The 15,637-nt window shown below is 47.2% G+C and overlaps 1 protein-coding gene across 1 annotated transcript in view; it reads left to right on the top strand.

The window, feature by feature from the left end:
- LOC147903644 (dynein regulatory complex protein 1-like) overlaps positions 1-15,637 on the top strand; it is a 180,781-nt gene that overhangs the window by 74,146 nt on the left and 90,998 nt on the right. The window contains exon 4 of the mRNA XM_087372207.1: positions 15,393-15,481. Coding sequence (XP_087228333.1) covers positions 15,393-15,481 — 89 coding nt within the window. The remainder of the gene's footprint in view (positions 1-15,392; positions 15,482-15,637) is intronic.

Raw genomic sequence — 15,637 nt, forward strand, 5'->3', positions numbered from 1 at the left:
CTCCACGAGATATCTAGGCTTCCAGGCTGGCATTGAGGTGTCCCCGACGCAACAGTTTGCCCCACTTCTTGAGAGTATCCGGAGAAGGAGAAAGCTAGCCTACTGGAGTACGGCTAGACTTTCTTTGGCCGAAAGAGCGCTGGTACTCAACCAGGTTCTACTAGCGACTTTGTGGTACGTTGCGTCATGTTGGTGCTTTCATGTTGACTGGATCCGTCAGGTGAGGAGATTGCTTCGGAACTTCCTGTGGAGTGGTGGTGATGGTTTTGAGGACACTAGGGCCAGGGTTTCATAGGATACTATCATTTTACCCGCCTCGCAGGGAGGACTTGGAGTTCTTGATCTGAGATGCAGAGCAGAGCCCTTTTAGTCAAACTTCTTGCTAGAGGTTTGACTCCAGGAGATCAGTCGTGGAAGCAGTTCCTACTGCATGGGATTCACCAGTGCACCCCCAGAGCAGTAGGCCAGTGGGCAGGTAGAGTCAGTTGGATCTTTCTGATGGACCAGCATTCTCAGCCTTCCTCACCACTAGTGAAGAGGCTTATTCAGATATGGGATCATTTTCGACAACATCTCATCAGAGCAGTTCCCTCCTCCAGAGAGGAAATTTCCCGACAGCCACTATATCATAACCCCCTGGTTCGGTATCAGGGATCTTCCCTTGGTACAGAACTTAGGACTCCTTTGGCCAGATGGCATGCTCAGGGGGTTGCGACAGTCGGAGATTGGTTTAGGGGAGGCATGGAGATGTCAGAGGAGGTGATCAGAGATAGACACGGGCCACTTGGACAGATTACTGCCACTAGATTACTGATCATGAGAGCTATTCCTCAGAGGTGAAGCGATATGCTTACAGAGCCAGACTATGTTCATCCCATCTCTACTTGGTCAAGTTGTTTTAGTGAGTCTGGGCTATGCATTGGAGTTCGTTTAGGACCGGCACCGTTTACTTATTTTGAGATGGATTCCTCTCACAGATTGTATCCCACTCAGCCCCTGGATCGACAGGAGCTCCTTTGGCAGAGAGTCAGGGTCATTGGCTGCTTGGGTAAGGAATGGGTCACAGATCCGTCTAGGTTGACCATTGCAAAGGATCCTAGGTGGAGACTTTGGATTTTTAAGGGGCGACCTCTTGCGGAGCTCGACTTGGACCCAGGTGAGTGGGCGTGGCCTGCTCCGGTGGCAGGCGCTCGTCTTCTTCCTTTTTTCTAGTACTCGACGAGGGCAAGTTACATGCTTGAGCAGAGAGACTCTCATCACCTACCATCTGCCTCACAGCATTGGCACGCATAGGGACTTGCTGCAGAGCTCTTGCAGAGCTACTGGACTCACTTTTGGGGCATCAGTAGAGCCAGGAAAGTCTCCTACTTTCTTTGGCTCACTATTCATAGGGGTATACCTGTGGGTACTTGGCTTCAGCAGATGGGTAGACCCTCCTTGTGTATGCGTTGTCAGCTTGCAGGTCAGCTTGCAGAGGAATCTAGTAAGCATTGTTTATGGAGCTGCCCCAGCTCTAGAGTGGTATGGATAGGTATCTTTAGGTTGTTCTCATATGTTACATCCGAGTTCTTTCTAATGACATGGGGTGCTGCCCTTTGGGGGAGAGGATCTGGAGCCTTTGCCCTCTATGAGTCAGAGACAGGAGACCACGGTTTCTTCATGCAGTGTCGCCAGAGACGGGGTCCCACAGATGTTAGCATCATGGAGCCGCAGGACTTACTTTTGGTACCAGTACCAGCTCAGGATTCCAGGCCTACTTCACCTGCAGGTTCAGCCTGGGAGGTGATTTCTAGCATTACCCTATGGTGGATATGGTGTTCGCGATGTTCTTTTGTCCTTGGGGGTCATTTATGCATGGAGGCTGACATTCTTGCTTCCATTTAGGCGGAGATTATCTTCACTCTCAGGAGTTAGTGGGAGCGGTGTACAGGCACCTCTTTGGCAGCTCGTGGGAGACTTTTATCCTTCATGAGGACATGGGACTGCTCATTATTTTTTCATTTGACCCCTTTTGGGATGTTGTGGCATTTTAGACCACCACCATGGCTTTTTTGCCACCTTGTTGAGGCTAGGGATAGAGTACTTTCTCTCCCACCTGGTGTATGATTCGTTTTGAATGGAATATATCACTTTTACTTTTTTAAAAGTGCCCAATAGAGTGATGGGTCTTCATTGTGACACTAGATTCATATTACCCACCTTTGGGATGAGATGAATGAGATCATTTGTAAGTGAGTCAGGCATGTCACCAGAGTCCCACATGCCCTGCAGGGTTGATGTAATGTGATCACCAATTTGCCCCCAAAAGGTAATAAAAAAAGAAGGGGTACGTCCATCCGAACTTGGGCACTTGCCCTTGTGAAGGGCAAGTAATGCAGTCTTGAATTCTGCATTGGTGAAAGGTGCATCAAGAGAAACATACATCTCATCCTTCACCAATACAGGGATACACTGCCAATAACCTCTCTGGCATCATCTATGGCCTAAGTGCTTGAATCTGCAGTAAAGAGGGATGCAAACAAATCTGAAGCTACACGCATGACGGCATTTATGACTGTAACACCCTGTCTGAGTCAACAAGCCGCGAGACACTATCTCTACTATGTCTGGGTCCATGAGTAGAGAAAAAGTGTTTGTTGACCCTGCCACCCATCTAAATCCAAAAGGATTCCCGTGCATAAAAGGCATACTCTGCTCTCTGATCCAACAATATCCATATATGAGCCCTTGCTGGAGAAAGGCGCTCCTGAACCCAAGCATCTGTGGGCCTCTTCTGCTCTTGCCTCTAAAGGGACGCTACAAATTCCACCCTGTCTGCCTCCCTTTTTGTCTGACGGTAACTCAACCATGTTGAAATCGCCACCAATGATCCAAGAAACTGCGATGGGGGCCCAAGATAGTAACTCCTTCCAAAAGGAGACTCGCCCCCCTTTGTTGTTGGGGGCATATAGATTGAGAAGACCAATCTTACGTCCTCCAATCAAAATAATGATCCATTGAGCTCTAGAGGGGGAGATAATACCATGACCAGCAACGAAGGGTCAAATAGAAGGAGAGACTGAAATGCAAGTACTTCCCCTTGTGCCTATAGCAAGCGACCAGAAAGTATGTCCTGAAAGAAGTTTGCCAAACTTTGAGCAATCATTGGCATCCAACTTGTATTCCTAGATAAAAAGGATATCAATAGCACCTCCAGTGACACCTAGATGAGGCTGATTCTAGATCAACTGCCTATGGCGATGGTGTGGAACTCCGCCTAGGCCCTGTATGTTCCAGCTGACTATCCTCATCGACAAGAGGATGCTGGGTGGAAAGGCTTACCCGACCTAGTAGAGAAAACCAGCTTCCCCTGGGCCGAAACACTCCTGCTGAGGGTAGGAAACTTAACAGGTGAAAGGATCCCCACGCCTGCAGAGGGGGACGCCCTATCAAAAGAAGTCCCAATGACTGGGACCCCTAAGGTGGAGGGCACAAACTCCTCGTCATTGTGAAAGTGGCCGAGTCTGCCAGTGCCGAAAAAGAGTTCCTAAGAAGCAAGTCTAGCCGAGGAGTGCGAAGAAGACCTACACTCGTGGAAGATGGAGGAGAAGGACCTGCCAGGCCTCTATCAGTAGAACTGGAGCTGGGGGCTGAGGAGGCCTGTGGCAGGGCTAAAGAGAAATCTGGAGTCCTCATCTATGCACGCATTCCCTCAGTCGTTCTGACTGTGGCAGGAACAGTCTGTGGGGAAGAATATCGGTAGCCCCCTCATGATCAGAAACCAAAGTGATTGAGGCTGGTACTGATGTATCTAAAGGCCTCTCTTGATGTGGAACTGTAGTGTCTGGGCTGCAGCAACATCTATCATTGGAGTCTGGATGGCGTCTGTCTGAACCGGATCAAAGGTCTCCTCCTGTGGTATGGGAGCTGCTCTAATTGCTCTCCATTGTGGTACTAGGTGTGCTGCGGGCTTTGGGCGCCCTGCTGCCCCTAGTGGTCCTGGGGTGCGCGAAACAGGGTGCCCCGTTGCTCCTAGTGGTTTTGGAGTGCGTGTTATAGCGCGCTGGGGAGGTGCAGTCGGGGTAGTACGTGAAGGAGCCGCACCAAAAGACCTCTTGGGTCTTTTTCTCTTCCTTGGGCAAAATCTCTAGCAAAGCGCCCAAGGGTCCTGCAAATCCTGCACTGGTCCTGTCTACCTGTAATCTCGACTCTGTTGAAAGAGAGAACCATTTGGGCGTTGAAGCATGATGTGGTCATCTGAGATGTTATGGTCAGAGACAATGACCCTAACTCGAGGCACCCCATCCACTCTGACTGCCTCTGTCGAGGATCTCTGTGACCACTCCGAATGTGGCTCCGATAGTAGCAAGAAGTCGATGGTAGACCTGAGGAAGACCAAGAAATCTAATGAACAGTGATGTGACCTGAATGTTCTCCTCGACTGGATTGAAGCCCAAGGTGTAGGACAAAAGAAAAATCCTCCTCGAACCCAAAGCCAAAGGATTAGCTTTGAGAACAAGGCCTGTGGACTCGTGGGAGTCGAAAACCACTTGGAAGAATCCACGTCCCAAAAGTCGAACATCTCTGAGGTGTGGGGTGAGATCTCCTGGCAACGCCGCCAGCATCCAGTCTTTGTAATTTGAAAGGGTGTGATCCAAAGATGCGGGCAAAAAGTGATGTGGAGCCCTCTAGTTCCACATCTTTCTTGAGCTGCTGCAGCTCGTCTTCTGAAAAAATGACGGTTCTCGCGGCCATTGGAAGTGGATGTAGATTGGCTGAGTGGGGATCTATTCGCCAATCGATGTGAAAAGTCCGATTCAAACAGTGAAAGTTCCATGCATGAATCTGCTACCTAGGATGCCCTGGAACACGGGTGCTGGAGGAAGGAGAACAGGAGAGGGTAGGAGAGAGGGGAAGAGGAGGAGAGGAGGCAGGAAGGCAGCAGGGGGGGGGGGGAGGAGGGGGGCGGGGGAGAGGAGGCGGAGGGAGGTGGAGTGGAGCTGTGGGTTAGGAAGGGAGGGGGGGGGGAGGCTGGCTGGGAGGGAGAGGGAGGGTGGGGAAGAGGAAAGGAGGGGGCGGGGCGCAGGGGGAGGGGGCGGGTGGGAGAGGGAAGGAGGGTAAGGGGAGAGGGAGGGCGGGGGAGAAGGAGGGAGGGGGTGGGGGTGGAGGATAGGGGCAGGGGGGCTGGTGGGTGGAGGAGAGGGAGGGCGGGGAGAAAGGGGAGCGGGAGGGTGAGGGAGGAGGGAGAGGGGGATGGCAAGGAGGCAGAGGGGGCTGGCGGAGGGGGAGAGGGTGGGCGGGGGAGAAGGAGGGAGGGGACAGGGGTGGAGGAGGGGGGTGGGGGGGCTGGCGGGTGGAGGAGAGGGAGGGCGGGGAGGAGGGAGGGGAGCGGGAGGGTGAGGGAGGGGGGAGAGGGGTTGGCGAGGAGGGAGAGGGGGCTGGCGGAGGGGGAGGGGGTGAGCAGGGGAGGAGGACGGAGGGGGCGAGGGTGGAGGAGGGGGGTGGGGGGCCTGGCGGGTGAAGGAGAGGGAAGGCGGAGAGGAGGAAAGGGAGCAGGAGGGTGAGGGAGGAGGGAGAGGGGGCTGGCGAGGAGAGAGGGAGAGACGGAGAGGGACTGGCGAGGGGAGGGAGAGGGGGGCAGCAAGGGTGAGAGAGAGGGAGAAGGGGCTGGCTGAGAGGGGAGAGGGGGGGGGCAGCAAAGCTCACGGAGAGAGGAGCAGCTTAGCAGTGTGCAGCAGTTGCAGCAGTTGACTGCATCAATTTGTACAAAGCAACAATCTGAAACTGGAGGATGTTGTGCTTGATCCTCCTCCAGTTTGATCTTGTAACTTTTACTTGGCTACCTCATGACTTTTGCTCTGAGGGTTTACTTATAGATTTTTCCTTTGTACTTATTGGTGGGTTTTTACCTCTTTCTGGGATTTCCCACACAGAAATAAAATTATTCACTAAAAAAAAGTGTGTGTGTGTTCCACAAAAAAAATTGTAAAAGAGTGTGTGTGTGTGTGTGTGTGTGTTCATCTTGTTACATCTTCATACATCTGCCTTTGGAAATTGGCAACCTACTCAGTGGGATTTTTTATTTGGCTCTATCCAAGGCAAGATCAAAGGCTGCCCTTTTGTCTCTCATCTGCTTCTTGATTGGAAACACATTCTATCCCACTTGGAATGGCATGGCAGGGACTCTCCCTCGGGAAACTCTTTGAGGGTAGAGAATATTTTTTGGTCTAAAGTATTCCACCCTCCTTTGGCCATACAAGAACCCTGACGTTCTTATTTTCTCTCCTTCAAAGGCATTTCATCTGTGGCAGATGTACTTCAGGATGATGGCACAATGTTATCTTTTTCTATGGCTGCTCACAAATACGGCTTGGGAGCTCATTATCGTCCTTTATAGCATAAAATTTCAGAAATGCTCCAACCGTACTTGCCGGTACCTCATTTGGGACTTCAGAATCGGCTTGAGGATTGGATTTTACGCTCTCCTTCCTTATACGCCCGTCCTTTGAAGCTCTCACATATCACAGTGTCATCACTGTATAAAGTGTTATTACCTCCACCTTGGATTTCCCACAGAGCAAACACTGTTTGGCATATGGATCGTCCAATGAAATGGTGGAGAAAAAGGCTGCGTCTCCTTTGGCATTACAAAGTCCCTCTTCGACAACAGCTTTTCCTATGGCGAGTTCTCCTTGGCATTTTTCCATCCGGACAGTTACTCGCACATAGACATATTACTTCAGCTGTTTGTCACAGATGCCAGCACTCTACTGAATCAGTTTTTCACATCTTTTGGTCCTGTCCAAATACTTTCGATCTCATTGCTCTCATCAGACAGAGGCTTCGACAGCGATTTCCTACTGTTACTTTTGGCAGATTTTTCTGGTTGTTTGGCTTTCATCCACAGAGACAGGGTTTTGATTTATTTTTTGTATGGGTGCGCTATTGGTCCCTATGGACTTTATGGATGGATAGAAATCATAGAGTCTTTGGTGATCCACTCTTTTCACCCTTTCTTTTTTTCAAACAATCTCTGCAACAATCATTCTACGATTGCTTTCAGACTCGTTTGACTGATCAGGATGTGTATACAGCTTATACTGAGATCTTTAGTTGAGTAGTAGCTACTTCGTTTTTGAAGTAACTATGAATGCAATTATTCTACTGCAATAAAAGATTTCTTCCCATGTAAAAAAAAAAGTGTATAGCAGCGTAATTTGCGTGCATGTGTGTGTGTGTAAGAGAGAGAGATCCCGTGCTAGCCCTCATGCTCCCACGCTGCAGCTGCTTGTTTCTCCCTCAGTTTGACACCCTCGAGGTTCCGTTTGACGTCCGTTTTGTGTCCGTATGCTCTGTCAGAAAATCAGGCAAAAAAAAATCGTACTGTCAAAAATCCGTACGATTTTGTCCGTACAGTCAAAAAAATCCATACGATTTTGTCCGTACAGTCGGGAAGTCCGTATAGTTTGCTTGTCAGAAAAAAATAAATTTCATACTGTCAAAAATCTGAACGATTTTTTTTTTCCCAAGAAAGAGACTTCTATTAAGTAAGAGAAAAAACCTGCGAGAGCAAGCTCAAAGCGGAATACATCATGAAATCATGAGGATAAATAAAAAACCCCCTCAGAGTGAAATGGAAAACAACCAAGGCTGAGGCTGAAAGTGCCACCTCAACCCTGTAGTAGTCTCAGAGAAGAAAGGAGAATCCTTCCATTCCCAAAAGAAAGAAGCCCTCCTAGCTGAGGCTGCACGGGAGTCTCCCTGCATACCCATCCATACGGTCATCAAAGTATGTACGGTGTCTGTCCAGATACTAGCCAATGTGTGCGAGGGATGAACCTGAGTACCCTCCAAAGCCTCTGTGCATCTGGCTCTCCAGATATGCCAGGATGCTATGCTCGCTAGAATCTCCCAAGAAGTATCCATAGAGGCATGTACAGCTATAAAAAGGAGGTGTGGTACCACATCCAACGAACAGGACTCAGTTCGTTGACGTCGAACCGAAATGGCCTGAGAGGAGTCAAATCTCTCATAGAATACTTGAGGCCCTGTAAGAGAAAGCCAAGCCACTGAGCCCCATGTCATAAAAAATGGGGAGTGGGCAAAGTGACTGAAAATCCTGGCTACCCCCATCCAAATCATCCTCGCTGTCTGCAATCCCATAAGCAATGCTGAATAGTCTCCGAAGCAGCGAGGGCAAGTTGGGTCGGCTCCAAACTTGGACCTCCAAAGGTTCACTGCAATCCCACCCTGGATAGAAAGCCAAAAGAAGATAGTGATCTTTCTATTCCTGTGGGATTTCTAGAGTCTCCTCCAGAAACACCTCTGCAGATCCGCAGTGATATCAAATGTCTTCCAATGAGGAACTCTGGAAGGTCTCCAACCTCTACTACTGAGCTGATGTCTTCTGGCATTACTGACCGTGTAACGAAAGAAGGGGATGCTCTTCTCTCGATGCCCTGCGTCAATCCACTCCCACTCTCCGGGGTCCCACTGCAAATACCTGATGGCAACTCCCCCATAGAGACAGAGTCTCCAAGACCCGGTGCAGAGTAGCCGGAGGTCTGGTCTAGGAACCACTCTGAATGTGATCCCTGCACCAAAAGACCTACAACCCTGATAGGCTGAAAAGCAGACTCAAGCAAGATGTCCTCTATGGACCTGAGCAATCTGCCACCATCCTGGACACTAAAAACTAAAGCATCCTCCTGTGCATCTCGAAAGGCCAAAACCTGAAGCGGAACACCGCCTTAAGTGGAGGAAGTGAGTGGCATATCATCTGTGTCTACCCAAACCTCTGGAAGGGCTGCCTCAATCTGCAAGATCCTCCCTGCACTTCCTCTGAGATGTCCTGTCAACCTTGATCTGGTCTCCTCTGGAAGCCTGTAGAAAGCTTTCCAAGACCCCATAGATGATGCAGGTCCCCTCTCCCACTTGGACCACTGCATGTAGAGCGAGGCACCCAGTGGTCTACCATGATCATCTAAAATACTGTCATTCCACATGATGGGTTTCCTATCAATCTCTTCCCGAGAGGAAGGAGGAATCCTCTGAAGAGTGCTTCTGAAACTGGCCCAAGCTTTCAGAATGGCAACCATGAGAGGGGACGAAGGTGATCTGAGGTGTGCTGTGGTGAAGATCCACCTAACACTGCTCATCCAGTCTCCTCCTGAAGAAGGTGTGCACCTCCGTATGCTGCTAATAGGAAAGTCCTTCCACGGTTCCTGCCCTGGCATAAGTCCCCGCACCACCATCTTGCACAGTAAAGCTTTGCAGTGTAAATCTGGATCAATAATATTGAGACCCCCTTTCTGTGTAGGGAGGATGAGGGTCTCCCAAGCCACCCTGGCTAAGGCATCTGCTGTGCCATCAAGCCCACTCCAAAGAAAGTTTCTAATCGGTCTTCTGAGCTAAAGGATGCAGTTCCTAGAACGGCACCAGCATGAACAAACAAACCAGGCCGTGGCCAAGAGGACCTGGTTGACCACCACAACTCTAGAGGCAAGATCCAACTTTGTTGAGCTTCAAAAAAGAAGCTTCCTCCTGATGCTCTCCAAAAATCCGTACGATTTTGTCCGTACAGCCAGGAAAAATCCGTACAGCTTTGTAGCTACTGTGCTTTCCTCGTTGTAAAGCATTGCTACTTCCAAGCCTTTTCCTTAACTCGAATCGCGGATTATTCCTATGAGAAAACCTTTCACAAAGACAAGTCGGTTTCCAACAAGAAACAAAAATAGGCGATGGATTCAGATGATTCCCTTCATGACTTTGCTGAGGCTCAGCTTGTTTATGAGGTTATGCATGAAGGGTTTGAAGACACCCGTAAAGGTTGGAAAGATCCACTTTCCACCACTGGCATTATGGTGGAAGTGGATGATATATTTGATCCAGTTAAGGAGTATGCAAAGCATGCAATTATAATTTTCTTCCCAAGACGAATGCCTGCTGCAGCAGATGTTGGGAATTGGTTGACTCGATGATTCTTATGTCAAAAAAGTTCATTATGCAGCAAGGGGCTTTTTTGAGATCATCATGGCTGATGAGGAGCACGATCAGGTTTTGCTGCAGCACTCTCCTCTCTTCTATGGCCAGTAGATGGTCCATGTTCTACCCTGGTCTCCCACCCGGGATTATGAGGCATTGATTCGGCATCGTTGCCCTGTTTGGGTAGAAGTTGTGGATTTTCCTCAATGCTTGTCTTCTCTTCTACCTAAAATTGCAGCTTCCCTCGGTAAGGTGGTATGTCTACCGCGACCCAATGGAAATTCGAATCGCTTCTGCATTTTGTGGGATACGGATCATCCCACTCCAGCTTCGTATTTGGTTACTCTGAATAACGTTTCCATGGGGAGTGCCTTTTACAAGCTCAAGTGGGGATGTTTGCAGGTGCTTGCTTTGAATGCAAGCAATTTGGGCACATGGCTTCACAATGCCCTTCCCGAGCTCCACGGATGCCAGTGCAAGCTGAAATGGTTCAGCCTTTGAATAAGAATGCAAATGCCTCTTTTGTGGTAAAAAACAAAGGGGTCAAATAGTTTTTCTCTGTTCAAGACAGACAAAGCCCCGGCTGTCTCAAATGGTAATGCTTCTTTTCCTGTGCCTTTGTCCTCTCCACCTCAGGGGAAGGGGGAAAATTTTTTGATTGATGGATGGTAAACTCCTCGCAAAGTGATCTCCCCTAGGCGACCTTTGCCTTCTCGGACTTGGAGTGGTGCATCCTCTCATGGAAAAACACCTGCTGAAAACTCTGGTGTTGGCTTGACCTACGCTAGTGTGACTGCAAATCGGACCTTGTTTCGTGAAGAAGAAGTTGCTGTACTTTTGTCCTCTCCTCACGCTGATGCTTCATTTCAGGACAGAGGCCCGGACATTGAGGTGGAAATGCAGACATAGACAGCCCGTTAGTTGCTGTACATACCTGTCCCATAACTGTAAATATGCTTGATCATCTGAAGTGTGTTACTCTCAATGTACATGGAATGTGTGATGATCGCAAATGGAAACTGGTCTGGATGTATATCAAGCAATTGCAGCCTGATATAGTTGCTTTGCAAGAGCATAATCAGCATATGTATGCTGGTCAAATAGGCCATTTTGCTGGTTATGATATCTTCTATGCTGGAGAGCACTCCTTTTCTGGTGTGGCTTTCGTGGTAATGCACGACCTTCAACTTGTGGTGGCTCTCAATGATCGCCTAGTAGATGGATTATTGTTCAATGCCTTGTTCAGGGGAAAATTTTTGAATTTGCATCGGTTTATGCCCCCCAGTCTTCTCGTGATAGAGCTTTGATCTGGGCTGCCATGCATACTTATCCATGGCCACAACATGCCTTCATTTGTGGTGACTTTAATAATGCCCCTCAATCGGGTGACGACACCTCAAGCCACACTCATATGTTGGCTTCTGAAACACAGGCATGGTCTAATTTTTTGCTTCAATTGCGCCTGGTTGATCTCCGGAAGGAATTACAGCCCATGCTTCCGGGTTATACCTTTCAGCATAATGCTCAATCTTGTTATCGGGCATGCTTGGACAGATGGTATCAGATTGATGATCCACAGCATTGTGATGCCTTTACTTGTCAAATTTGGGTTGATCATGCTTTCACACATTCGGATCATGCTCCTCTTTGGTTGAGGCTTTCCTTACATGAATTTCCCATTGACAGATTGCCTTGCCGAAGGCATTTGCTGATTAATAATAGTTATATGGAGCATGTTGACTTTAAAGCCTTGGTCTCTGATGCTATTCAGTGTTTCTCTCGTCAGATACGCATTGATTTGGATTATGCCTGGTAGGCTTTTGTTGCTCGGATGCAAGCAATTATTCAAGATTATGGCAAATCCTATATGCAAGCCACAAGGGAGACTGTAGCGCATGCCAAATTTACTTGTCAGAGTTTGACTGAGCTTGCTCATCTTCGCCCTTTGTCTTCAAAGGAAAGCATGCTCTTATGTTAGGGTCAATTCTCTCTTCAATCCAATGATCGCAAAAAGCTTGCTAAATGGGAAACTCGATCCCGACAACGGACATTTTTGGATAAAGGCTGCTCTTACAAGCAATTTTTAAGGAGTTTACACTACAAAAGACAGGCTGCCAATATCTGTTGGATCCGGATGCCTCATGGTTCTTGGTCAACATCTCGTTCAGAGCTTGCTGATTTATGTGTGCATGTGTGCAACACTTCTCCACTCATTTTGGGCATCTGGATACTCTTTCTCCTTGGGTCGTGTCTGCACGTCAACTTCTTTTGCAGCATATTCATCCAATTCTGTCTTATGCTCACAGGCTTTGGAACTTGAACATCCCTTCACTGAAAGGGAATTTTCTGATGCACTGAGATCCTGTGGCAGATGGAAATCTCTAGGATGGGATGGTCTCACTATTGAATTTTTTCTTGCATTCTGGGATCTTCTTAAATTCACCTTGTTGCAAATGGTAAATACAGCATGGCAAAATCAGCAGATGCCCGTGTCATGGAAAAAGGGTCTTTCCAAGCTGATTCCAAAAAAGCAGCGATGTGATTCACTTGGTGATTGGAGGCCAATCACGCTCATGCCAGTCATTTACAAGATCATTGCCAAAATGGTGGTTGATCGGATTAAAGGTTATTTGCATGATGGGTTGCATCCCTCCCAATATGGCTTTGTTCCACATCGCCATATCATAGATAACATTGCCAATGCTTATATTGGGATTGAATATGCCAAATACACACAGCAGGATGTTCTACTCTTGAAGGTAGATATTGCAAAAGCCTTTGACACAGTTCAATGGGATTTCATCTCGCAAACTATGCGAGCTTTTGGGGTTTGGACCAAAAATGCAGCAGGTTATTTACTGGCTTTACAAAGATAGCAATGCAGCTTGCATTATTTCTGGGGATATCTCTAATGAGTGGACTCTTCGTTGTTCGGTCTACCAGGGATGCCCTCTCAGTGCTTTACTGTATGCCATTGCTACTCATCCTATGCTGCAATATATTGATCATCTTGTGGCTACAGGATCACTTCATGGCTTGGAATTGGATGCTAATTGCAGCATGGTTGCTCAAGCTTATGCTGGTGATTCTTTCTTTACCTTGAAGAATACGCCCCATGATCTTGGTGCCTTGATGCAGGCCCTCTCTGTTTATGGTTTGGCAGCTGGTCTTCATGTTAATTTTCAGAAGTCTATGCTACTCCCTTTGCATTCCAAAGACTGGCATAGTCTATTATGGCCCGGGGATATCATTTCACCCACTCAGTTTGTTCGTCATCTTGGTTACCCTTTGGGGTGGGAACTCACTTTGGGTTTTGGCTAAGCTTCTTGGCTAAGCTTCGAAAAAAGCTCGAGTATTGGAAACTGGCAACCTGGCCTTCGCACATTCATCTTCGAATAGTGCAGTCCATCCTTGTGGCATATATTCAATTTTACTTGCCATTGATCATGTTCACTAAGGCAGATCTTACATCTTTCATGTCTGTCTTTATGGAACTCTTCTGGTGATCCAAACATGGCAGAAAACGTCTCAGGCTGCTTTCGATGCAACTACAAGAATGTAATGTGACAATAATTTAGAGTGTGGAAATTGCAAATCAATTGCTGATTTCATACATGCCTTGTTTGGTAATACATGAACAAGTCTAAATATTTTAGACTATTTATAATGTGACAAAATCCTTCAAATCTTTGAAATAGTCGTCATATGGTTGGAAAGTAGTTGTTGGGCATGAGAGAACTGTCACATACATGTAAGTTTTGCTAGCTACTACACTAATGTGTGTGAAATACCAACATTCGTGCATAGAGCATGATGTCACAAATGATCATAGTGCAGATAGATGCTTACTCAAGAGAAAGCAGGACGTATTTGCCAGTAGTTGGCAGCCCTATAGAGAGAAGAGCAGAAAAGGCTGATTGATGCTTGGATTCAAGAGTGCCTTACTACAGCAAGGGCTCATTTGTAGATATTGCTTGATCGGAGAGCAGAGTATATCTTTCATGCCCAGGAGTCATTCTGGGCACAGATGGGGAGTGGAGTCAATAAACACTTCTTTTCTACTCTTGGCCCTAGAAGTAGTAGTAGTAGTAGTAGAGAGAGTGTTTTGGAGCTCATTGACTAAGACAAGATTTTGCAGACAGATCCAGGTGCCGAACTGCACATAGCTTCATATTATTATGCCTCCCTTCTCACAAAAGATCTGAAGGTGCATGGTGGAGAGGGAGAGAGAGAGAGAGAGGGTAGGCTAGGGAGAGAGATAACGATACTCAAAGAAAAAGAAAGAAAGTCTATTAACGTCCACTGGAGACCAAAAGGTCTATGGGACAGTAAGAAACCCTCTAGTACATCTGCTTTAGGGAGGGCATTGGACTACTGATCATTGGGAGGTTGTCATTGGCAGATTTGTAGGGAAGATACCTGGCTGTCCTTTCTCTACTGCCCTGATACTTGACTGGAAACAAGTACTTTCTAAGGTCAAATGGGCTCCTGATAATTGCTCGGGGACAAACTCAATGAGCCATAAGCACAAGTCCTCATGTTGACACACATGGATGCTAGCATACAAGTCCATGGCTGTTGTTGGCGGAAAAAAGTATGTGGCATAGTCGCCTTCCTTGCAAGCACATGATATCTTATATTGAGGACATTAAGTCCACCATGCATCCTAGGGGAGCACACCATTTCCATCTTCATCAGTCTCAATGCTTTCATAGCAGTTTTTGTCCTCCATAACATCTCCATAGCTTGAGACATAAAGGCTGAGATATCCCTGGAGGACCAATGCAGCAAAGACAAATAGAACTGGACATAGGACATTACAATTGACTGTACTATTCTGACATGAAGAGGCCAAGTAGAAATCTTCCAGTATTCTAGTTTATGTTGAAGTCTTTGGAAGATCCATTTTAGCCGCTGCTTCCCGGTGATATGCCATCCTATGGGATATCCCAAATGCCTGACTACATCTTTGGAATGCACCACCTGACTTGGCCAAAGAATGGAATGCCAATCACATTGTTTCAGGGGAAGTAATTTAGATTTGTCAAAATTGACATGCAATCCCACTGCCAAGCCATACAATGAAAGAGTGGTCATAAGCATGTGAGCTTCCCAGGGAGAATTCTGTGGCATAAAGAAGGAATCATCAGCATATGCTTGTGCTAAAAAAGATGCGGCCCCAGGGATTTTAAGACCAGTCATCTATTCTGTGTTTGTAAGATGAATAAGATACATCAAAAGGGGATGGGTCACACACACACACATACACATGCACGCCCGCGTGCACACATGCACATACAAGCACAAAACATGTACTTAAGAAAAGGTTCTCACATACCCAATTGAAATCCAGCTTGACAAAACAAAGAGATGGTCAAGTGAATGCGATTAAACTTGTTTTCTGCCATGACTTGTTTTCTGCCATGCAGGAGGGATGGGACTTGCTAAAAAGACCAATGATTCAGTTTTTAATACAACTCAACTCTCAAGCAGCCTCAATAATTTGGCAGCCATAAAGGTGATTTTAATAATAATCATGTAGTATGTAGTGAATGTTATGATGTTACTAAACTTCTAATTCAAACAACCATTCAAGCTTTTGGCTCCAGGTTTAACAAATCAAACTATGGGCCATTCTATGGTTTCAAATTGAAGACCACATGATCAAGAGGTT

The sequence above is a fragment of the Dipteris shenzhenensis genome, chromosome 3, assembly GCF_047967505.1.
Source record: "Dipteris shenzhenensis isolate YYH24624 ecotype China chromosome 3, Dip_SZ_1.0, whole genome shotgun sequence".
Lineage (NCBI taxonomy): Eukaryota > Viridiplantae > Streptophyta > Polypodiopsida > Gleicheniales > Dipteridaceae > Dipteris > Dipteris shenzhenensis.